At 35.5% G+C, this 23,777-nt stretch overlaps 4 protein-coding genes across 4 annotated transcripts; 2 read left to right on the forward strand and 2 right to left on the reverse strand.

Annotated features, from left to right (window-relative positions):
• The first annotated feature begins 1,559 nt into the window (after positions 1 to 1,559).
• Positions 1,560 to 7,108, forward strand: vir (VIR_N domain-containing protein). The gene is made up of 5 exons (XM_003706892.3): positions 1,560 to 2,132; positions 2,209 to 2,321; positions 2,407 to 2,770; positions 2,842 to 6,484; positions 6,571 to 7,108. The coding sequence occupies exons 1-5, from the start codon at positions 2,079 to 2,081 to the stop codon at positions 6,861 to 6,863; spliced, it is 4,467 nt and encodes a 1,488-aa protein (XP_003706940.1). The 5' UTR covers positions 1,560 to 2,078; the 3' UTR covers positions 6,864 to 7,108.
• Positions 6,481 to 9,634, reverse strand: LOC100878014 (pentatricopeptide repeat-containing protein 1, mitochondrial). The gene is made up of 4 exons (XM_003707048.3): positions 7,854 to 9,634; positions 7,485 to 7,790; positions 7,262 to 7,413; positions 6,481 to 6,750 (listed from the first exon to the last, which is right to left on the reverse strand). The coding sequence occupies exons 1-3, from the start codon at positions 9,213 to 9,215 to the stop codon at positions 7,309 to 7,311; spliced, it is 1,773 nt and encodes a 590-aa protein (XP_003707096.3). The 5' UTR covers positions 9,216 to 9,634; the 3' UTR covers positions 6,481 to 6,750; positions 7,262 to 7,308.
• Positions 9,635 to 9,800: 166 nt separating this feature from the next.
• On the forward strand, positions 9,801 to 21,098 carry Mgtor (nuclear basket protein megator). Its single transcript, XM_012294053.2, has 16 exons — positions 9,801 to 10,180; positions 11,508 to 11,670; positions 11,774 to 11,995; positions 12,361 to 12,920; positions 12,984 to 13,375; positions 13,451 to 13,716; positions 13,791 to 14,317; positions 14,394 to 14,918; positions 15,001 to 15,473; positions 15,569 to 16,015; positions 16,517 to 18,520; positions 18,608 to 19,036; positions 19,100 to 19,465; positions 19,578 to 19,761; positions 19,921 to 20,235; positions 20,312 to 21,098. The coding sequence occupies exons 1-16, from the start codon at positions 10,009 to 10,011 to the stop codon at positions 20,422 to 20,424; spliced, it is 7,158 nt and encodes a 2,385-aa protein (XP_012149443.2). The 5' UTR covers positions 9,801 to 10,008; the 3' UTR covers positions 20,425 to 21,098.
• On the reverse strand, positions 19,099 to 23,698 carry LOC105663651 (uncharacterized). Its single transcript, XM_076540528.1, has one exon. The coding sequence runs from the start codon at positions 23,507 to 23,509 to the stop codon at positions 23,012 to 23,014; it is 498 nt and encodes a 165-aa protein (XP_076396643.1). The 5' UTR covers positions 23,510 to 23,698; the 3' UTR covers positions 19,099 to 23,011.
• Between the last annotated feature and the right edge of the window lie 79 nt (positions 23,699 to 23,777).

Raw genomic sequence — 23,777 nt, forward strand, 5'->3', positions numbered from 1 at the left:
AAACATATTTCATTTGTTGCAATTTGAAAGCATAGGTATGTAAGAGATAAATATAAATATAAAACAGAAAATTTTTGCAATTTTTAATTATGTACTGGAATGATACATTTTAATAAATAAGAAATAATCAAATGTTTTCAAAGTAATTCATTTATTCTTTAAGAGTTCATAAAATATGCAGTACACATAATACTAAATCTAAAAACGACATTAACAAAATTTATTACATGTTTGAAAACTGAAATTTAACTATACATATTGTTAGAAAAAATAATATAAGGAAGCATACTATGATTAATTGATGCTAATAACGCTCAAAATGTTTTAAATACTTTTTTGTCTCATAGCATAAACTATAATAACACCTCTTCCTCACACTTACTGATCTAATATAATTTTTGTTTCATCGTAGCCGTATCACAATTTAAAACAAATTACAAATAATCAAGAATGCAACCAGCGACGCAGATTAATTATATCGTTATCACAGCTATTCAATAAGTACTACTTATAAAATACATACAAAAAGTACCCGTTAAAATCGGGCAAATGTATAAAATACTCCAACTTTACGTTTTATCGCGAACAAAAATGTACAATGGAAAAAAATTTATTCGCAAGGAGATTGCATTGCACAGGTATTAGTCATTACATACAATTTCTCTCATAACGAAGTAGAACGAATAGAACCGAAGATATCAAACTGAAGCAGATGGCGTTTGTTCAAGTAAATAAGTACATGTATACTACTCGTTTTATGCGAGATCATATTTATAAAACAATGAATTTTTCCAGAAAAAGCTTTTACTGGCCTTTATTTATGTTTATTTTTTACGGTGGCCGCATATACTCAGTAATCTTTTATTTTTCGGTCATGTTAAATATTAAAAAATCAAGGATACAGGGAACCAAACATTTATACAAAAATATACGTTTCAATGCAATCCGCATGCTTGTTTCACTTTCATAGTGCATATACAAAGATGAGTTTCGGTCCATATTAGTTTCGAAAGTCTTGTCTTACATTATTTTTTCTTACTATTCGTATATTTTCTCCGTCAGGTTTATGACCGATGTCAAAATTTAGGTACAACGAGAGACGGCACAGTGACAGAGAAATTATTTTAACGAGAGAGAGAGAGAGAAAGAAAGAGAGACAAAATCATACAAGCAATTTAAATACTTTTGCGAAATGAAATCGTGTGGGGATACGATTTCGCCGTAAATACGGCATTCGTTAAAGTAAAGGATAATTTATACCTGTATATTCATATATAATTTATTCGTAATAAATATTTTATCGTTTCTATATATTATAATAATATAATTTATATATTCTTAAAATAGATTTTGCAGAGTAATTATTTTAGTATATTCCTTTCTTTTTCAACTTTTTAATATTGTAAAATTGATATAAATACTTTGAAAGCCGATATTCGCAATATACAGAAAACTTACAACAAACAGATTTCTAATTATTAAAGATTCACATAAAATTAAATTCACTTCATTTAAGTTTCCCGCTTGTCTACGCGACCAATTTAAAGGGACAGCATTTTCAAAATATCAAAGGTGCCGACAAAGAGTGTTGCCTCTTGTTGTATCCCTACTCTTTGTCTGTAGTTTGTGGGATAATTGTATATGTCCATACATGTCATTATAGAAGAACGTGCGGTAACGAGTACTCTTTATTATAGTTTTTTATTAATTAATACTTAAAATCAAACTGCATAAATCGAATTGTTATCGCCGTGCTTTTCTATACAGTTGAATTAATACGAATACATGTGACGTTTAATATAAATCCGATTTTAAAATTTGAATTACAGTTACAAACATTGTATCGATAATTTATTGAAAATACTTTCAACGTTGAAATAAAAAATTTTAATTTCAATTTAAAATATCGTAGGCAAATAATATTATCTTAATAAGTAAATTTCACGATTAAGGTATTAACGTAGAAAAATGATTTTGAGGTTAAGGATAACGGCCAAACAAGATTTAAAAATGGTTGTTTTGTCGAATAAAATAATATAAACACGATTTTACAAAGTATATATTGAAAAAAATAAAACATGGATAATACAGAATTGTTATTTTTTGATACTTTTTCACACGACATTTCGGAGGTATGCATAAGATTGTTTTCATACATAATATAATGTCGTACGAATATTGCAACTTAAATAATAATGCTATTTTCAGGAACTTAATCTGGATTTAGTACAATTTCCAAAACCTGTTTATATTAGCGAAGTCAGAATTATTCCACTAGGCGCTAGAGTACAAGCAGACTTTCCTGGAGGTGTCCGTTTAGGGTATTTGATACTTTTATTAATGTTGTCTTATACATAAAAAAAATGATCTTTTTTCTTTTTCAATAATTGTCTTACTTTAATTTAGAGCGACAAATCCATCGCAATTCGAAATAGAATTTTTTGTTAACGATTTAAGTAAACCTGGAGCTTCGACGTTCGAATCGCTCGGAGAATTAGAATATAAGCAAAACATTCATATTCAATTAGAATGCGAAAGGAAACAAATACCAACAGATGGTTTGGTATTAAGAGGCTGGTATACTACCATTACTTTAGCTGTATACGGAACTTTAACAAAATCTTTAAATAATCCGCAAGAAATTATTAGCTCGACTACTGGTTCTGCAGCTTGCGTGAGCGGATTAGAGGAAGTAGTTGAAAATACCGCACAAATTTCAGAGCAACAATCTGAATGGTATTACGAAAATCAAGCACAGCCAAATTCGAATGTAAGTACATAAAATGTGAAAACAATATTTTCGAAATGGCAATATCGAATTTTTTCTTGTAAAATGTTTAGGAAACGTGTGTAGCCGCAACGCCACCACTTCCTATACAACCGATACAAATAATCGAATCGTCCAGAAATTCAACATCAGATACTGGGAAAACAGATACTGGACATTGGGAAGAAGACGTTACGAATAATACTCTAAAGTCGACGAAACGGCCTTCTTCGCCACCTTCTGAATCTTTAGTATCTCTAAGCCCTGAATCCATATCAGCGGAGGAGGAGGAAGGAGAACAGGATGGAGGCGAACAAGAAACAGGAGAGCCATTTGAACCTATATTATCCGACGAAGACATAATGACAGATGACATACCACCATCTACAGAATACGAATGTGATAACGTGCAATTGAACGATATTTATTCTTTTGCTCCACCTGATTTATTGGAATTGGAAGAGTCACTGAACATCGTCGACGAGTGCCATATCAGCAAGGAAATGTTAGATAAGATACAGGAGTTATTACAATCGTTATCAAAGTCAGTCTTACACTTTAATAATGCATCAGGTCAAGAAAAAGAAACATTTGTTCATAATTGTGAATCTCTGTGCGCAATACTCAGTCCTTTTCGCTTAAGTAACACGAATTTCAATGACTTGGCCAACATCGTGAATGCTGGTTTAGACATGGATCTTGCTCGTGCTCAACCTCAACCAGCTTATAAAGTTCGTCACGTTAAAGTAGGTGTACGATTAGCCGAAACCTTGTGTAAGCTACCGCAAGGTCCAGATATACTTTTAAAAGTAGATGCACCTTACAAATTATTAGCATTGTGCATGCGCGAAAACGTAGCACTTCCCGTGAAACTATCTGCTATACGTACGTTGGATGCCGCATTAATAAGTCCGATAATTGTTCAAGAGTTTCTTAAATCAAGCAACAGTTTATATAAGAATGCTTTGATGATGTTAGACACGGCAAAATTAGCAAGATTAAAATATGCCCTAAGTTCGTTGTTACGAAAAGTACATACGTACGAATTCCTTGACGAGTTGAAAGAACTCGACGAATTAACTATCACCGAATTAACGAACGCGTATATATGTTCACCCACGTTAATGGCTCAACCGAAACGTCAGCTTCCAGCTGGCGCGCAAATGGAATTTGAACGCGAACATAACCGAAATCCACGATGTCATTTAATAGCATACTTCGAACATCATAAACTTCTGTATCACGTTTTATTCACGCTTACTTCCCCAAAGTCAGATCTAAATTTAATTAAAGCTACACGTCGTTTTCTGCTACGTATCTCGGATACAAAGGAAGGTTTATTGTATTTGTTGAAAGAACGAGAAGTTATTAAATTAATTTTAAAAGCTTTAAAATACGAATTGCCTGGGGCAGGTTCGGTTTTAGCGTGGCGACTTCAAGTTGTGCAATGTCTGTTACGCTTAAAATATCAACCTTCCGATTGGATAGCATTAAAAAAACTTCATTCTATCTTAATATTTCCCGAGGGTTTACAGGCTATAATAACGGTTGTTCCTATGGGCGAATTTATCGATATTTTAATACCTTATCTTTCCGATTCGAATCTTTGTGAATTCTCTGCGGAAATTATATCGGCAACGATACGTTATTCCGATCGAATCGAAGTGTTTCAAAATCGAGCCGCGATCATTTTAGAAAAATCACGAATTCAGGCTGTTTTAAAAGACGTTACATCATACCTGACTACAGTGGCACAGCCGTCTCATTGGAATTACGGGGACGTTTCTCCGCTTGTTATGTGCATCAGAAAAAATGCAGACAAGGCTGCTTCTCTTCCAGGACAATTAATTACAGCGTGCAGAATTTTGTATTATCTTGTTTTTCCTTCTAACAACGACGTTGACCCGATGGAACCTTACATCGAATTAAAATATAGGAACGCGTTAACTCAATTATTCGCCGCCGATGGTTTAACAGCTCTTATCGCAGTTATGGCGAATATTTCCGAATTTTACGAACAACCATTTTTACATCGTGCAGCTCTAACAGGTCGTAGAGGTCTGGCATTGGTCGCGTTACTTCTTCCGTGTATTAAATTAACAAGGGCATTGCTGGAACGCCTTGTCAAATGTATGGCTACAGATTTTAAAGATTTAACCGCTGTAGTTCCATTGCTTGGTGTTTATTCGTTAGTCGAAGCTATCCCCCCTATTAAAATTGTACAAACATTATCCGAAGAAATAGTGGGAACACTTTTGGTATTCACACAGGCCGTAGATTCAGACGGATCAGGAAATGTGGCTAAATCATTATGGACACAAATGTTGGGCGAAGTTCTTAAAATGGTTTCTTTGAGCCCATGTAATTTTATACCTGGATTAAAGCTATTAACAAGATTGTTACCACCTATTTTGACTTTGAAAGAAACTATGACCGAAGATGCTGCGCGAATTTTAGGATTTCGTAAACTATGGTCCGCTCATTTACAAGCGCAAGCTAATAATTTAACCGAAACATTGCGATTGCTTTGCGCTAGTTGGAACAATGATTTATTAGTTCTTCTGGCAAAAGTATGCAAGCAATTAAGCGATTTAGCAGCACCTACAGCTTTACTTGTAGGAAGATGTTTATTAGACGGTATAATAGCTGCCGCTCCTTTAGAGAATAACGTGTTAATCCTTGCGCTGCTTAGTGAACTCGCAAGGCATGCACCAATGAAAGCCACTTTGTTGACGTTAACTAGCCCTGCATCCAGAGCACAAGTGAAATCTGATCAAAAATATCCGCCTGTTATCGAAATGATGTGTACAGCGCTTAAAAGTACAAACGATATTAGAATACAATACGAAATTCTTGATATTTTTGAGACTTTGTGCGATAGTACGCTTAGTCTTATGCCAGAAGATACAAGCGAACCTTTTGAAAAAAGATTAACGCATTCGGTACCTAGTAAAGAACCGCTTTTGTCCATGCTGGCTGCCCTTATCGATATATTAGCGAGTAGTACAAAATTTGAAACTGAAATACTACAAAGTACGCTTCGAATACTTTTGTCTCTCATCAGTCACAATTATGGTTTATACCATGTAAAAAGCTGTTTAGAAAATAATCCTGATGCATTAAGATCATTATTAGAGTATATTTCTGTCTTAGAAGATCCAGAAGCCCAATCTGTCGTAGATTTGACTATAATGTTCTTAGAAAATTTAATAGCATCCGAATCACAAGGGAGATCGTTATATTTACGAGTACAGCAATTGGCATCCCTAATATTATGGGATAAAAATGAACATCCCTTGGAGAAAATAAAAAATGCGCACGAACTGGTGGAAATTTTGAAGTCTGCAGAAGACAAAGAGGACAAAGAACCTATACCGGAAATGTTGGAACCATTGCTGCCCACTCCGGAAGCGTTGTTAAATCAATTTTCTCAACGATGTTTAGGAACTCCAGATCTTACTTCTAAACGTCCGAAAAAGTTTACGTTTACAACTCCGAGTCAAGCCCCGAATGAAAACACCGTGGATTTGTTAGCGCTTGCAGCCGAATTGCTACCAGCCGACTTCAATTTGTTGACAGAAGCTCAAAATCTCTGTTCTAAAACACCACCCGATGACGCTACTCAGCCGTTACAATCAAAAACTCAAACCGACGATCAAGAAACCAGAGACATTCAAAAACAATCGTCTCCTATTTCTAAAATAAAACAACCATTTGGTAAATTATATAAATATCTATTACTAATAACAGCATAACTTAAGACAGTTTACATAATTATAAAATTATTTTTCTTACATTTATAGTTACACCTATGCGAGGCAGAACGCAATTTGCCAATTCTTTAAGAGGTGGCCCAGTGGTGGGAAGCGTAGGTAGAGGAGCAGATCCATTTAGATCAAGACCGCCAAACACTTCACGACCACCGTCCCTTCATGTTGATGACTTTGTAGCGTTAGAAACATGTGGAGCACAACCAACCGGACCTACGGGTTATAATAAACTCAGTATACGTGGAACCTGTCCCCCGCGTGCAATCAGTGCAGGATCGAGAAGTCGAACATGGACGCAAGAACCCCGACCTCCTTATCTTCGCTAATTTATAATTAATTCAGGGAAGCTAAGTGTTTTGTACTGATAATTAAATAATTTTCTATTCTCTATGTAATTTCATAGTAATTCCATTTAGGATTATAGAAATATCAAATATTTCTTATCGGAAGTATACAATATTATTATTAGTATATTAGATAACTGTTTAACTGATATTTTATTATAGTACAAAATTTCTTGATGTCCATATGTTACAAAAACTTTATAAAATAAAGAACTACATCATTATTATTATTGTTGTTATTGTTATTATTATATTCTCAAATTCAAGAAAAGTTCTTATTTAATAAATTTGTCTGTGTTTCAAAGGTTTAGAATAATTATTTCATTTTGCTTTATAAACAAAAATTAATACAGTTTTAATATTACACAATTTAAACTGACCTTTAATCGGATTATAAATTGAAAAAGAAATTTATTTCAATATTTTATTAATTTTCAGACATTTCTAACTTTTCCTTCCAAATGTCATACTTTATTTTAAATTTATTATAAGCCGCTTTAGAGACAAAATTTCGTTTAGAACTGCGTTCAACCTGTAACAATGTCAAAAATTAATTTAATTACAAACGAACGGTTCCGATTACTTTTAAAATAATTTATGTACCTGATTATTTAAACGTTTTAATACTCTTGTTTCGAATTCATCTAACATTTCTAACATTGCTTTCGACGGTTTAATTTGATTATTCGATATATACGCCATTAAATATGAAATATAAGAGAAACTTATTTTGCTACACGCGTGCAATAATAACGTTTCTAAAATTATATTGTTCGCCACGTAACCAATATTATCCATTTGTTCCAACAATTCTGCTCCATTCCTAAAATTCTTACATCCAATAGCCAATGACCCAAATGTCACGACGTTAGGCTCAAGGTGATATCTTTGTATCTCACGAAGAGTAGACTACAACGAAATATAAGTTATTAACACAGAATTTTCATAAAGTATCACTTTCTAAGTACTTACTTTAGCATCTTCGTAACAGTTTCTCATACATCTCTTTTTAATGAGCATGTTAAAGAATACAATATCTACATCCAGAAAATTCCGCTTTATGTACTTAAGAAACTTATTTTCTGCTTCCAACGAAGAAGGAAGTAAATCTAAAATTAACGTCAGCGTTTTTACATCAGGCTGCACACCATTTTCTTTCATTCGATTCAAAAATTTTTCAGCTCCACCGAATAAAAATAACTGATTTGTTTCCAATACATTATCTAAATATAGCGATAATGATTCAACGCTATGAACTATATCTATTTCATTGGTATTAGGATGCGACATGTTGCTCGATTCTTTAAGCGACGTAAGACACGAAATACTTATTACTGGCGGTGAATCTAATAGATCTGATCTTTCTACATCCTTAAATTGAATTCGAGTATCGTATGATCCTGACAATAAAACATCGCTTGTCTTTAAATTTCCAAACTTTGTACACTGTATTGCTCTCAAAATAAGATTATAATGATATATGGATATCTTCATTTTATTTTTCTTCATTGTGTGCCACAAAGTTAAAGCATATTTTAATCCAGACTTTGTATCACCTATCGCCGCATGAAACAAGGAAGCGATCATACTACTGGAAAGATCGCACTTATTATCTCGTGCTTCGTCTGCTACCTCAAAAGCAATCTTAGTCTCTTTATGATGACCATAAGCTTTGATAAGAGCACAGTATTGCATTACATTTAAATGTATCTTTCTCTGATAACAATATGTTCTTAAAAATTGCAAACGGTCCAAAGCAAGTTCTTTATTCTTAGATTTAGCACAAGCTTCAATTAAAGAAGTATATACATGAGGCGAAGGTTTCAAACCACTATCTTTAAGTTTTTTAAATAATTTAAAACATTGTGTTATATCTCCTTGAACTGCAAATGCTGAGATTAAAAGTCTATATACAAATAAATTTGGCTTAACGCTGTTTTCTTTCATTACATCTAATACGCCTAATGCTAATTCTAGATTTTTCTGCGACATATATGATTTAATCAGTCTTATGCAATCTTGATAATTTAATCGTTCATATTTAGGAATTTTAGCACTTTCTGCAAAAATTTCTTCCTTTTTCTCATCTTCGTCCATCTCGACTGTTTCATATTTATCATACGAAATATTTCCAAAAACATTGTAATCCTTCTGTGGAACTTCTGAACTGAACTTTTTACTATAGTTTACCAAATGTGAAAGGTTTCTGTTGCTTTTTATATTTATACAATGATCTATTGTCAATGTCCATAAACATCGTTTTCCACAATAATTGATTACATGATCCATAAATATTTTTGATTTTGAAATGGTAATCAATTTTAAAGAAAACATATTCTATTCGTTCGATAAATTTTTTCAAGAAAATTAATCTCGTGCAATATTAATTCAGAATTAAATTCACGTATAAAATATTTTCTCCTTTACCGCTTCTTAAGATACTGCACATCTTTTTTTATACATCCGTCAAGAGACTTCACAATTTCTTCCTTTTTCTTGGTCATGTATCATATTTGTATTTTAATGTACATTTATCATATTTTATAAATTACGATATGTATACATTAATGTATATATATACATATATAAATGCACGAACCGTTTTTATACAGTTTTCATCAGCACGTGTCCGCTTTTAACGTGCTTTAAGAAGTTATACAGCATTTGCATGTTAGAACCAATCAGAATCAACATGTGCAGAATAAACGAGAACCGGTCGTTCGAAACTTCTGTTCCCTCAATGAATTAACAATATAAGTAAAAGATATAAAATACATTAATATTATATGTAAGATACAAAATTTAATATAAAAAATTACAGACTTTTATTTACATATATAAACTGTGTACGTAATATTAACTTTTTCAACTGGTCTGATAAATAATATGAATTATTTAGTTGTAATGTGGTACACTAGCGCTAAATACGATTGATATTCAACGTTAGTTCCTGTAGCTTTCCGCGTCAGTCAGTTTTACGGAGGCCATAACGACTGAGAGAGGAAAAGGTAATAAATGCTGAACGTTCGATCAAATGTGCCTTTGTTCGAATACGGTTAATCATAAAATACGAATACGTCATTGAAGAAAGATCTTACTCAATTTGTAAGGTGCATTCTCGTAAAAGATGGAAAAAGCAGAAGAGAACGAACACAATGTGCTTCAAGACATTTTAAGTAAAGAAGAATTGACACAAATCCCAGAAGGGTTTGTTAAAAAGATAAACGCATATTTCAATGAGAAATTTGAACAGTATATTACGGCCAAAGCCGTTTTCGAAACTAATAGAAAAAATTTTGGTAAGTTTGAATTGAGTTTCGTACTTTTTCTCATGATAACGATCACCCGGTTTATTTACATGGCGTAGTTAACCTCTTTTTATTAAGAATTTACCGCATCTATTTCATAATTACATTTTAATAGTTAATCGAAAAAATGCAAATGATACTTTCAGGTATGAAAATTGTCAATAAGTCCTATCAAACATCTACATTCTACATGCAATTTTAGTTTATGAACCGTTTGTGTCCTAGGGGTCATTGGAAAAACACGGTCGAAAAATGCCTAATAGCGCGAGTCTTACTTGATTTCGAAGAGAGCCAAGCGGCGCGATAGCGCTCGTATTATTTTGTATTTCGTTCTTTTTGTTGTATTATTTACATTAAAAGAGGCAACTATCTTGTGCGTGTACACCAGTAAAGTTGAGCGTGCTACTTCGACAGGCTGTGAGTACATAGTATGGACAGGTATCCATAGCATTCAAATGCATTATTCGGACTTTCCTATACAAAATTTGAGAGGCGCAATCATGTTGCTTGGGACTCAAACGGTTCAATTTGTTTGAAAATAACGTTTACAATATCCGATAACATTAAGGTTGTTTATCCATTGAGCTTTTTAAACTTAATAAACCATGCTAAACTTGTCAAGTTGCTTGTGACAAATCTATAGAGAAGTAAAATCATGTCAAGTTCGTTTCTCGTTTTTATAGTATATTATTTGGAAGAAAGGTTTATAGCAAAATGTATGCAAAACATGTACAATACGCAAACAATTTAGAGAATAATCTTACTTTGCTTTAGGATAATTTATTAGCCTGAATTGTCTATTTTTTTAATATAAGTAAAATGTAGGTATATAAGAGATATAGATACAGTGTCAAGTGATAACGTTATATGTTTGTTTTTATAGCAGTGATATTAGTATATGACCAAAAGGCAAAATTAAGACCAACAACAGATAACATTAATATTTGTAGAATTTTATCTATATATAAGTGTGTTTTCAAAATGAAAGTTCATTATCAAAATACGTATTACTACTCGCATCTGATTTTTTCATTCTAATGTAAATTCTAATGTACAGAATGCTATCTATGATGTTCGAATAGAGATTTTAGTAAAAACCAATGTATGTTACATCACCAGAGAACTTCCTGAAATCCTGCAAAATGTCTGATCATATAAAGATGTTACCTTGAAATTATTATTGGATTTTACTACAGATTTTTTAAATGATCAAATAGTAATGTTATTAAAATTAATTTAAGATCATTTAGTTTTTTTATTATATTTGGTTGTATCAGTGGATTAATCTTAATTTAACGATTGATATTTAATTTTTTAGATCAAACTGTAGATAAGCTGCAAAAAGATTTGACAGAGGAAAAATCAAATTTTGAAGAATGCAAAGAAAAATTAGAATTGGCAGAAAAATATACTACCGAATTACAAATCAATTTAGACCAAGCTAAAAACGAAATTCAAAAATTACAAGAAACTGTTAAAAGGTATATTTAAAGGGGATGAAGTTGAAAAGCACATAATTAATGTTCATAACACATATTCAATACAACATTCGTTTATTTTGTTTAATACAATTTACTGTAACAGGTTAGAGAAAGAAAATGTTGATTTACGTAGACACAGGGACACAGTTGTGGATGAAAGAGACGCGCTGCAACTACAGGTTGAACGACGAGACACAGAAATTGAAAGGATGCATACGGAACTCTCTTCTTTAGGAACTCAACTCCAAAATGCTGTAGCTGCAAAATGTCAAGCTTTAACGGAAACAGAAGAAATTAGAAGTCGCGATATGACTCTTGAATTTAAGTATGCGTTTTATATATGTTAGTCAAGAATAGTAGGATATAATTTTACAATTTCAGAACTATCTGAGATATAGAGTTGAAATGAAAAACTGTGCAAATTTCGTAAAAATTAGCTTCGTACTTTCTTACTTCTTAAACTTGGATAAACAGATAGATAAACAGAAATTTTGAAAACTGTTTTTTACATTTAGTTATTATGAAAATAGCCAAAATTTTTAAGGAAAAGTCATTTATTTCAGAATAACAGGCATTCCAATTTTTTTGATATATACATTAATGTATCGATAACGGATAAACACTCTTATTTTATTTATATGTACTTGTATGAAATATCATTGTTCTTAATAAATATGTTACATTTACTAGGGAGAAAAGGCTAGAACAAGAAAGGACTTTACTTTCACAACAAATGGCAGGTTTGGAGGAGGAATTAGCGAAAAGAATGTCAGAATTACAAGCAACAAGAGCAGAAGCATCTGCTCGAGCTCTTTTAACGGACACTCGATTGGCGCAACGCGACGAGGAATTACGTATTGCTAATGAAGCAGCGGCGCAACTACGAGAGTCTTACACGTCTCTTCAACGACGCTGCGACGAACTTGCTCAAAAACTGGAAGAACAGCGTACTCATGAAATTTCTATGCATGCTTCTTATCGAGAAGAAATCGGTGCTCAAACCAGATTAGCGGACCTGTATAAAGGAATGGCCGATGAAGCAAATGCAAAAGCTGAGGAATTCAGTGGTGCAGTTAAAGAACTTCAAGAATTATTAGAAACTGCTACAGAGCAATACGGAACGTTAGAAACTACACACAATCAGCTACAATTGCAACGTAAACAAGAAATAGAAGACAGAGAGCAAAAAATAGATGAACTTTCAAAAGAATTAAGTCACGCAAACGAGTTACTCAAAAATATTAAACAAGGTAATTAGTCACTATCGTTTCTTAATGATTCCATTTATTTAATGGTTTAATAATTGTTTACAGAGAGATTAGATCAAGCCGTTGAACAACTTGCACCTACAGCAGCCATAGCTAGTCGTGTTCTCAGAAAAGGTTTGAGTCTTACTCAAATTTATACACAATTGGTTGATGTAACTAATGAACTGACTTCAGAACGAGAAGAAAACGAACGTTTAAAGTCACAAATAGATGTTATTATACGAGAAGTAGAAGAAAAAGCTCCAATTTTACAACAGCAACGTGAAGATTATGAAACTGCTGTTGCCAATATTGCAACGCTCACGTCAAGATTAGATGAACTTTTAGCCGAAAATCATAGATTGCAAGAAACCGCGGACGAAGCAAATCGTATTGCCAAACACCATACTAAAGAGAATCAGAGGTTGAAAACAGAATTATCAGATTTAGCTAGACAGGTACAAGATTGTAATTGACTTTTTTTTTTCATATTTTTCTTTTTTATACTTTAAGACATTAAATTAATGTTTTAGGTTTGTTTCCTTTTGAAAGAAGTTCAAGAGAGCAGAAGCGGTACAACTGCGAATGCAAGTGAATTTTCGAATTCGATGGACATAGATAATCTCGCTTCGTCTGAAATTATTAGTAAAAAACTGGTCACTTTTAAAGACATTGAAGAATTGCAGGAAAATAATCAAAAATTGCTGTCAATTGTTAGGACATTATCATCGAGGCAAGAAGAAATTGAGCGGGCCACCGATGAAATAAATTCTGGAGAAATGAAAGAGAAATTGGATAGGTTTGTAACTGTTTTTAAAAAATATTCAGTCGTTTGTGCATTTATTTATCTTGCATTGTTCAAAATCATATCAGGTATTTAGAACAATTGGAAGATATGCAAGCTGCTCAAGATAGACAAGCAAAAATGTTGGATGGTCTTTTACGACAAAGGGATATGTATAAAAATATGTACCAACAGTGTTTAAAACAGACAAATACATCGGAAAAGAAAGAATTTTCAATTAACGAGGAAGAAGAAACGAAAGAAGTCGGCGAAGAAAAATCGGCCACGGATAAGACATCGGTCCTCAATCAGGACGATGTTAACAAAGAAAGAGAATTACAAAGACAGTTAGCAGAAACCGAGGCTAAATTGAAGCACGTTACAGATGAGTACGATACGTATAGAAAAGAAAAAGCGGCACACGAACGTATGTTGGGAGACGAGGTGGAGAGACTTCGGAAAGAAGCAGAAGCTAATTCGGCACGATGTTGTAGATTAAAAGCACAGTTAGATTCAGCTAACGATAGATTTAATCTTTTACAAGCAAACGTTGCCTCTTATAAATCTCAAATCAAAGTCCTCGAAGAAAAGTGTTTTAATTATAACGTGACAATTGGTATTGAACATTTATCACGATTCAAAAAAGTTCAGAACATAACGAACGGTAGAAAATTATTTATATTATTTTACAGGTAAGCACGAACAAAGTTTGATGATTCTGAAGGATGAAGCTTTAGCGGCTCAAACTCGACTATCTCGTGCCGAGGTGCAACTGGAAAACATTCGGCAAGAAAGACAACTTTTACGTGATTCCGAAGGACGTCTTTTGAAGGAACGCGAAGTGTACCAGAGAGAACGTCAAACGCAGGCTTTATTGAAAGCAGATGTTGAATCTATTAAAGCTAGTTTAGAACGTGTTCAAGCCGAAAGTCAATTACGTGCCGAACAGCGTTTGGACGACGCCACCAGAGAGTGCGCAGCTTTAAGACGACGATTACAGGAAGAACAAGATCGGTTCAGAGAGTTATCCGCACATTTAGAAAGACAGCTAGCCACAGCACAGGAACGACTGACGGAAGAACGTAATATAACCGAGCAAATTCGAACGGAGTTGGAACAGGCTCGTCAGTCTGATTCTCAGAATACGCAACGCATCGAAGAACTTAATGCTAAACTGAGACAAGCTGTTACCCATTCGATATCAAAACCTTTTAACGGTACGTGTATAATGTACAGGTAAATTGTTATATGCATTATCAATGATTATAAATAAAATTCTGTGCCCATTCAAACTTACAGGCGATGAAAATCTCGTAAAGCGATTAAAAGAGCTTGAGATGCAACTTGGTACGTCACAGGCGGAAGCAAAATCTTTGTCGGAACAATTGAAAGCTGCACGGCAACAAAGTCAGCAGTATTGCGATATAGCGGAAAGCACCGAGGCACAATTAAGAGAATTAACCGCGGAACATAATAAATGTAAGGAAGAATTAGAAACTGCTTTGAAAGATGCACGCGTAGAAATAATATCCCTTCAAAAGAGAGTACAAGAATTAGTAGAAGAGTTAACAAGAGTTTCCAGTGGTCGACAAGAAACCGATTCAGAGTTAAGAGAAAGATTAGCCGATGCAGAAAGAAAGCTCGAAGAATTAGATGAAGTTAAGGGAGAACTAGAAATTGTAAAAAGCGACTTACATAATGCTTCAGTAGCGGCTAAAGAAGCCGAAGAGAAATATGCTAGAGAAATGGTGTTACATTCAGCGGACCTTCAAGTAAATATAATTATTATTTATAATTAAATTTAAAAAAAAAAAAAAAAAAAAAAAAAAACGATAATAAATTAACCTTGTCATCGTATTATTTATAGATATTAGCAAAATTAAAGGAAGATGCAGAAACAATAGAACAAAAAGTAGCCAGTTTAACTCAAGAGAGAAATGCAGCCGTAGAAGCTTTAGATCTTGAAAGAGTAGCTTATCAAGAACGAGAAAAAAAGTTACTCGACGAGCTTCAAGAAATGCAGAAAAGAATAGAAGATTTAGATACGCAGAATGCTATTTTACATAATCAAATTCAAGAATTGAGCGATAAAACTGCAATCATGCATAGTCAACAATCGAAGATAAACGAACAGGAAAGTCTCGATACGAGTTTAGAAACAATGAATCGTAGTTTTAGCGGACTCGAAGATGACTCCAAATCCGCCGAACAATTACTAAGAGTAATGAAATATCTGAGACGCGAGAAAGATTTAGCTGTAGCGAAATTTGATGTTTTAAGGGCAGAAAATCTTCGGTTGAAATCTCAAGTAGAGGTTAGTGTTATACAGACCACCTCACCTGACGTTGACATCTTCGTTTACGCTATTATTATTTTATTATACGTAGCGAAAAATACTTCGGATAAAAAAATGGCTTCAAGAAGAACATATTCTGGTGTTGATAGTTTCTTCTGTAGTTAAATATGTAGATGTTCGTTTAAAGGTCAATTTTACTTATTTATTTATTTATTTATTTTTCTCCGATAAAATCCTAAGTTTTTTTCTTTTTAATACACGAGCCAGGTCTAATACAGCTCGACATTCTCTATACATTACGGTGTTAATTCGTGTACGTTGAAAATCGTTAATTAAGGGAATATTTGGAAATGTAAGAATTTCGAAGATCGAAAATTTGAAAACTTGTGAATTTAGAAAAAACGTAGGATTTTGTTTAAGAAAGGAAAAAATAAATAATAATTAAAGAAAGATCTTAACGTCAGGTGGGATACCCGTATAGTTTATTGTACTATTATCAACGTGTGTTGTTTGACGTAGGTTGTAGAAAAAAGACTAAAAGAAACAGAAGCCGTGCTCAATTCGGAAAGAGAAAAATCCGAAATCGATGTAGTAACAACGTCTAAGCATGCAGAATTATTACGAAAAGTTGAAACTTTGAACGCAATAACAGATTCTAATAGAATACTTAGAGAAGAAAGAGACAGTTTAAGCGTAAAAGTTTCAGAACTTACCGTAAAAGTAGCAGCGCTTTCTGAAGAAGTAGGTCCACTTCGGGATACTTCGAGAGATTTGCAAGCAAAGACTGAGGCGTTACTACAGGAGAATGCGAGTCTTAAGGGAGAGGCAACCAGATGGAGACAAAGAGCTAATACATTGGTCGAAAGAGCTAACAAAACTAGTCCAGAAGATTGGCGTAGATTACAAACGGAACGTGAAAATCTTAGCAAATTGCTCGCATCTGAACGCGAAATACACGCTAAGCGTGCAGACGAATTGAATCAATTAAAAGCAGAGAAAGCTAAATTAGAAGAGACGTTATCGCAACTTCAGAAACAAGTGCAAGCTCAAGGAGAACAAGTACAGAAAGTTTCCGAAGAAGCACGCAAATTAGGTCAAGACTTACACGAAGCTCTGGCGGATTCTTCTTCCAAAGCCAAAGATTTGGCAACGTTAAGAAAAGAGCTTGGCGACAAAGAAACTGTTTTAAACGACATCAAAAACAAAGAGATTCAGATCAGAAAGATAGCAAAGAAATACAAGACACAATTCGAAGAGCTCGCGAAAACGGTAGAGGAAGAGAAGAGCAGAAACGAAGAGTCCCGAATGTCGGCTGGTACTTCGGTAAACGAAGATACCGTTCAAATATCGCAAGAACGAGAAGATCAATTGCGGGAAGAAGGTCGACAAGAATTGCGTCAAGCGAATTTGGAATTGACATCGAAAATCGACGAGTTATCTCGCCAAATGGTAGTCGTACAAAGCGAAGCTGATTCTTTGAAAAAAGAAATCGATACCATGAATAAAACAAGCGTCGAGAAGGAAGAGCGTGCGAAACAAGTGTTGAAAGGTGCAAGAACTAAAATTATGCAATTAACCGAATCGAAAAAAATCTGTGAGAAAGAACTGTTGGATCTAAAAGCAAAAATTGAAGCTGGTACAACCGAGTCGGATACTGCCGAACACGATGCTAGACTCGTGGCATTGAAATCTCAAATGGAAGGTAGAATTTCTCGTTTGGAACATGAAAAGGCAGAAATCCAGGCGGAAAAGGAAACTCTTTTGCAAAGAGTGACACAGCTACAACGGCAGTTAGCCGGTGTTAGCGGAGTCAGCGCTACGACCGAACCCCCGACGGCTAACATTAAACCGATGTCCGCTCGTGCTGAAACTCCTTTAGCAAGTATTCGTCCTATGAGCGTGGTAGTGCAATCTAGAACAGCTGCTGTTTTACCTACAACTGCGACTGCACCGGTTATGGTTGCGCCCCACCAACAACAACAATCGCAACAACAAGCGGTGCACACGACCGAAACGAGTTCACCAACCAGTAGTCTTCCAGACTTTCAACCAGCCAGTACCAGTAGCAGTTCATCGCAGACAGCGCCAAGCACGTTGCGTCAACTGGTTGTTCAACCGCAACTGAGCGAATCAGCGGAATCGACGCAAAGAGAAGATCCAGAGAACGCGGAAACCCTTAGCGTACAACAACAGCAACAATGCCAACAACAACAGCAGCAGCAACAGCAACAGCAAACTGTTGCATTAGTAAGTCCAAGAGTCGAACAACAACAACAACAACAACAGGCTGCAGCCAGCGATCAACAACAGACGGTTGCGAGTAGTTCAACTCAATCAGTGAGTACGTCGCAAGCTTCGACGGGACACAAACGTCCAAGAGCTCTTGATTCTACGGCCTCTGGGTCGGGTATCGTGGAAGGCGTTGATCACAGTAGGCAAGAACAGGTTCTTAGCCCTAAAACAAAACGGAACAGGCAAGAAATGTCTACGGCTAGCGCGAGTGCTTCAGAGGTCGAGTACCAGGTGAATTTAAATAGCGAAAATGCTAAATGCGTATCGAACGTTAATCGTACACTTTTAAATTGTAACACATAATCGGTCGATTTTCAGGTACCAACGTCGAGCCAACGAGATCAGGACGAAGAGGTAGAAGAAGGATGCGTGGTTGTGGTAGACTGCGACGAAGGCGAAGGAGGAGGTAATCACCAAACGCAGGAAGAAGAAGAGTTCGATAATGATCCGTACGAAGAGATGGAGGAAGAAGAGGAAATGCCTTACGAGGTCGAGGTAGAGGTAGAGAGGGACAACAACGAAGTCGAGATCATAATGGGTGAAGATTCGACGAGCGTAGAAGTTTCTAGACAAGCACAATCAGCGGTGCCAATAAATCAACAACAACAACAGCAGCAACAACAACAACAGTCGGAAGCGATCAGTAGTGCCGGACCAACGGGAGAACCAGCCACGTCGTTTGCGCCTCGATTATCGCGTGGAATTGCGCCGATGCCTAGACAACAACAGCAACAACATCTTCTTTTGGTATGTATCGTTTTACATGTAGCAAGAAGAATGTTTTCTTTTTAATAACCAGATCAATTTCAGCCACAACAGGGATACGAGGATGGAGGCGACGATAGTATAGTACCAAGTACACCAACGTTGTTTGTGCCACGCCGAGGGGACGGGTTTGGAGAAGCTGTTAGTTCACCGCAAGTTCCTCAAGGACGGTTTACCTTCGGAGATTCATCCGCGCCAACAACAGCATCGTCAACTCCGTCGTTATCTACTCCTTCTGGATCAACAGCTCGAACTATATTTGGTTCATCCAGTTCCGGTGTTGCACCGGTCGTTCAAGAAAGTATGGACGATACACGAATCGATCTTACTCAAATAGAAGATGGCGGTACCGGTCGTAGCGTGCCTACTACACCTTTGCAAGTCTCACCGGCGGCTGATTTGCCACCTTCGGTACAATTTTTTCGCATTGTCTGCCCTTTCGTATTATATAAATATTAAGGTTGCCGCTAAGAACATTGCGACGTATCGATCGAATCTATTTAGTAAAATTATTTATTTGTAGACCAGCAGTGGTCCCTCCGAAGAACAAGAAACACCCGTTTCGGTAACACCGTTGTCGGTTACCGCTGTTGGCGACACCGGCGAAGAGTCTGCAATACCCAGTATTCGTGTACTTGGCGTTGACGACCAGCAACACAATCAAACTGAAATAATTACAGAATCTATTAGTACAACACCAACCGAAGGTAATAATCGCAAACTGTACGGCATCCTTTAAATTTCACGAACATTCACTGACATTTCGCTTTTCGACGCGGTTGAACGTTCATCATTTTACTCGATAACGATGGTTAACGATCGAAGTAACGATCTATGGATTCAACTGAAATTCAATATTTATGTAGGTACGAGTTCGGAAAGCGAGAAACGTACGGAAGAAACTGGTCCGTTGATATCTGGCGATGACGATACGGTAGACACTGGCGAAGGAACTGAAGAACCAGGAAGCGACACAGTGGAAGACGAAGTAGAAGAGAGTCGCGAAGCGGAAGCGTCTCCTTCTAGCAATACGCGTCAAAGAAGAGCAGCAGCGGCTGCTGCAGCAGCAGGCAATGGTAACAGAGGCAGTACAGTGCGCCGTTCGGCACGATCACCGTTCAGAACAGCTCGTGGTGCTCGCCCTACGCCAATTGTTTGGGAAAGTCAAGCTAGCGGTAGAGGTAATTGTAACCGTAAATAATAAATTGTGTTGTAAGAATGATTTTTCTTGATAGACAAAAAAAACTCTTTTCAAAGGGCAATCTATGATACGCGGAGGACACGCAGCGAGGGGAACGAATAACGAAACGGGGAGAGGTCGTGGAATCAGACGTCGAATGCGCTCTAAATATCCATACGCGCGATTTTAAGGCAATTTTTCTTCTTTTCTTTTTTTTATACGAAGCCATAGAAAAGATACGTGTCGCAGTGTTTGTACACGAACCGTGTAAGAAACGTTGGCTGTTATTAACATATATCAACTTTCAAATTGCAGGTATCTTTATTTCGCGTTATATGGTAATTTCGTTGTGCGCATATTTGTCAGCTTGATATTTATTACACCCAACGTGAACAATACAATAATATTAATTTTATATAATAATTGCGGCGTATAACCATCTTTTAAAATTGTTGTTTCGTTTGAAATTACACGATCTATTGTCGATTGTTTTGTTACGCCTTCAACGTCGAAACTGACATTCCTTTCATCGATATTCTTTCTTTTTCCATTCAAAAGTACATACATACGTAGCACTTAAATCGTCTTATTTATTTAATCGTAGAAATAATTTTGACGTAGTTACAGTTCGAATATGTCGTATTTCATTAAACGTATCCTTTTCTTTTTTTTTTTATGTAAAACGTTTACACAAGATCGGTATATACATATATCGTAGTCAGATTTCATATTTTACGCAGTGCACACCATGAAAGTTTTATTCAAAGTATTTGTCATAATGTACAAGAATTATGTTATTTACTAAAGATGCATCGCATTTTTTATATCGTACAAAATTAAATAAATACGATAAATTGTTTTATAGTTCTCGTCAGTCGCATAAACTTCAGACCGAATGCATTAACTCTGAACTATTAATAAATAGTATAAAATAAATACTAAAATTCTACTAACCGCTATTAAAGTACGTAATTTAATGTCTATCTTAAAATCTAATATTAAAACAAAATAGTAGGTATTTATACACGTAACACAGAAGGTTCGCTAAAATATGGAGGTGTCAAGTAAATAGGCAGCCAAATTGTCATTATAATCCAGTATAATTCACTGTTTCCGAAGGTGTCGTAAACACATAGAGACATAATGAATAAATATAGAAACATAAACGCAATTTTTAATCGGTTCAGTGTGGCAATCGATAGTTGTAAAATATGACAAGAGTAGGAATTTCCCGAGGCCTACAAGGCATCGAAGCAAAAGTACTCACTTTTAGTAGTAAGACATCGTCTCCGAGGAAAAATCTGTCGTCTCAGCAAGTTTCTTCGCTGTTTCGTTAATTAGTTGGCTCGTTATTACAATAAACCACTCTGACTGCAATTGTTTTATAAAACGTTTAAATACGTATCGATCTATTATGAGCCATGCTCTCATCGCTTTTCAATATTACTCGTTTTTAATATATGCACATTTCTACATACGACACTTTTTCATGCTTGGTAACAGAAGAATACGATTATAATGTTTGATCACCTATTTTCTCGACACTTTGTATATAATATATTTTATACGTGTATCAGTCTCTTATCCGATATACTAATATTTTAATGTAGCATTACCTTGATTAATACTTGTTCAATACTTGAATATCCGAAGAAAAATTTTTTAAACGTTTATACTATAATCTTACCAAGAATAAATGTTAAATATTAATAAACGCGTATAAATACTGATTTTATTACAATTAACTGATAAATGTCTAGTTTACACGCGTTCGATAGTATCAAAACGTAATTTTGTAACATAATTTTGATCTTGTTAGTATACATATAAGATAGAACGGTATCACAACGGTGAACATTAAACTTGCTAAAACAGTTGCATATTAGTTTCTTAAATAGTAATACATATTGGTCCCTTTCATAAACCTATTAATATCCAAAGTTCGATCTTTCTTCTCTGAGCGAGTATCCTAGTAGCAAGTAAATAGTTGATCGTATTTACCTTTAATTATACCAGAACATAATAAATTAATAAGTTAAGAGTGATTAACAGATAAGGTATCGAATAATGACTAGTTTACGAATCGCTGTCGTTTTTGATGGCCTTTAAAAGAATCAGACTTATATTTCTATAATTTAACTGAACATCTCGATAAAATTCTTGCCTAATCGATCCTTTGTCTCATAACGGTATCGGTTTCTTATAAAACAGGTGTTTATCGTCGACATTTTAGCATTGAGCTGACAAGCAACATGTGTCGGGCATTGAGCCAGTTTCTCATACGTTGTAGTCTAGATATGCGGTTGTTGAACATTTTCGAACTAACCCGGCAGGTTAAACCCCCAGGGAAAGATTACAACGTGAACCGTTCTTAATTCACAGGAAGATCTCGCTACGTGGCATTCCTTTATTAGGTGTAAATTTTTATACGCACCGACAATGTTTCTTCATCGTGTCATCGTAGAAGTCGTAGAAAACAGAGGAGGATGGGGGTGGTGTTTGAGGAAATTTACGAATATCCCTGCGACTTTAAAGATCGATGCCCGATTTCATGCCCGACGAAGAAATTTAGTAACATAGGAACTTCTAAATTTCTCTTACGTCTGGCCTAGAGCCATACAGCGAGATTCCATCGTACCGCAATCGTACCGCTATACTGTAATTCTTCTCTATAATATACTTGTTTCTACAGGTAGAAACAACAAACACCGGATGCACCGTATCTCGGAATTTCTGCTGTACATTATACTTTATACGATGGATTAAATAAGTTGCCGTCAAACAAGAGTTACGTTAGGCCACTGCAGTTCTTGTTGATATCGATCATTGATCGTGGTGACATCGCAGAAGCATCTACCGTGTTGTTCCACCCTGATCCATCGTGGAATAGTCTTTCTGTGTACCAAACTTGACACCTCGATTTCGATCTCGTCGTAATAGATTGCCGATGGTTCCGGTGAACAGCTCATGTCAGGACTCGTACAGCATCCCGAGTGTCCGTCGCAACGTTTCAAAACAACGTAGACAGGTTTTACTGGGCTCTCTCCAGAATTTTGCTGAACATCCCGCATCAGGTCCCTCAAGTTGTATGCTCGAGATTGTGGTTCTTTGCAGACAAACTTTTGTGACATTTTCACCGCATGGGTCAAGTTCATTTTTCTGCCACTTCGATGATGATTTTCACCGTTCACCGCTGATTGGACTATGTTGTCCAGAGTCAGCGGGACAAGTATCATCAACTTTAACAAGGACGACTTTAACGATCCACTTTTCATGCCTCGTTTCTATGATCGTGGTCCAGCAAATCTTATCACTGGCGCAGCTTCTTCTTGATCGGAGATTAGTTTAGTTTGTCGGAGATTCACCCTCATGAATTAGGTTTCTGCGGCCACGAACACGTTGTGGCCGATTCGTCACCTTTCTTCTATACGAATCACTGACACGCACTCGTATCAAGAGGCATCCAACTGAGACTTTCCTGCTGCCAGAAGTGTATTTATACGTGCAGGAGCTTGCACACATGCTTGACACGCAAGGTATACG

This window comes from Megachile rotundata, chromosome 2 (assembly GCF_050947335.1).
Source record: "Megachile rotundata isolate GNS110a chromosome 2, iyMegRotu1, whole genome shotgun sequence".
NCBI lineage: Eukaryota > Metazoa > Arthropoda > Insecta > Hymenoptera > Megachilidae > Megachile > Megachile rotundata.

Bases quoted from the DNA above. Each gene is read 5' to 3' on its own strand.
- LOC100878014 (XM_003707048.3), bottom strand. From the start codon at position 9,215: ATGTTTTCTTTAAAATTGATTACCATTTCAAAATCAAAAATATTTATG. The intron at 7,791-7,853 runs GTAAGTACTTAG...ATTTCGTTGTAG, and splicing joins ACTGTTACGAAGATGCTAAA to TCTACTCTTCGTGAGATACA. The intron at 7,414-7,484 runs GTACATAAATTA...ACATTGTTACAG, and splicing joins TAAAACGTTTAAATAATCAG to GTTGAACGCAGTTCTAAACG.
- vir (XM_003706892.3), top strand. From the start codon at position 2,079: ATGGATAATACAGAATTGTTATTTTTTGATACTTTTTCACACGACATT. The intron at 2,133-2,208 runs GTATGCATAAGA...TGCTATTTTCAG, and splicing joins TTTCACACGACATTTCGGAG to GAACTTAATCTGGATTTAGT. The intron at 6,485-6,570 runs GTAAATTATATA...TTACATTTATAG, and splicing joins TAAAATAAAACAACCATTTG to TTACACCTATGCGAGGCAGA.
- Mgtor (XM_012294053.2), top strand. From the start codon at position 10,009: ATGGAAAAAGCAGAAGAGAACGAACACAATGTGCTTCAAGACATTTTA. The intron at 13,717-13,790 runs GTTTGTAACTGT...AAATCATATCAG, and splicing joins ATGAAAGAGAAATTGGATAG to GTATTTAGAACAATTGGAAG. The intron at 16,016-16,516 runs GTTAGTGTTATA...TGTTTGACGTAG, and splicing joins GGTTGAAATCTCAAGTAGAG to GTTGTAGAAAAAAGACTAAA.
- LOC105663651 (XM_076540528.1), bottom strand. From the start codon at position 23,509: ATGAAAAGTGGATCGTTAAAGTCGTCCTTGTTAAAGTTGATGATACTT.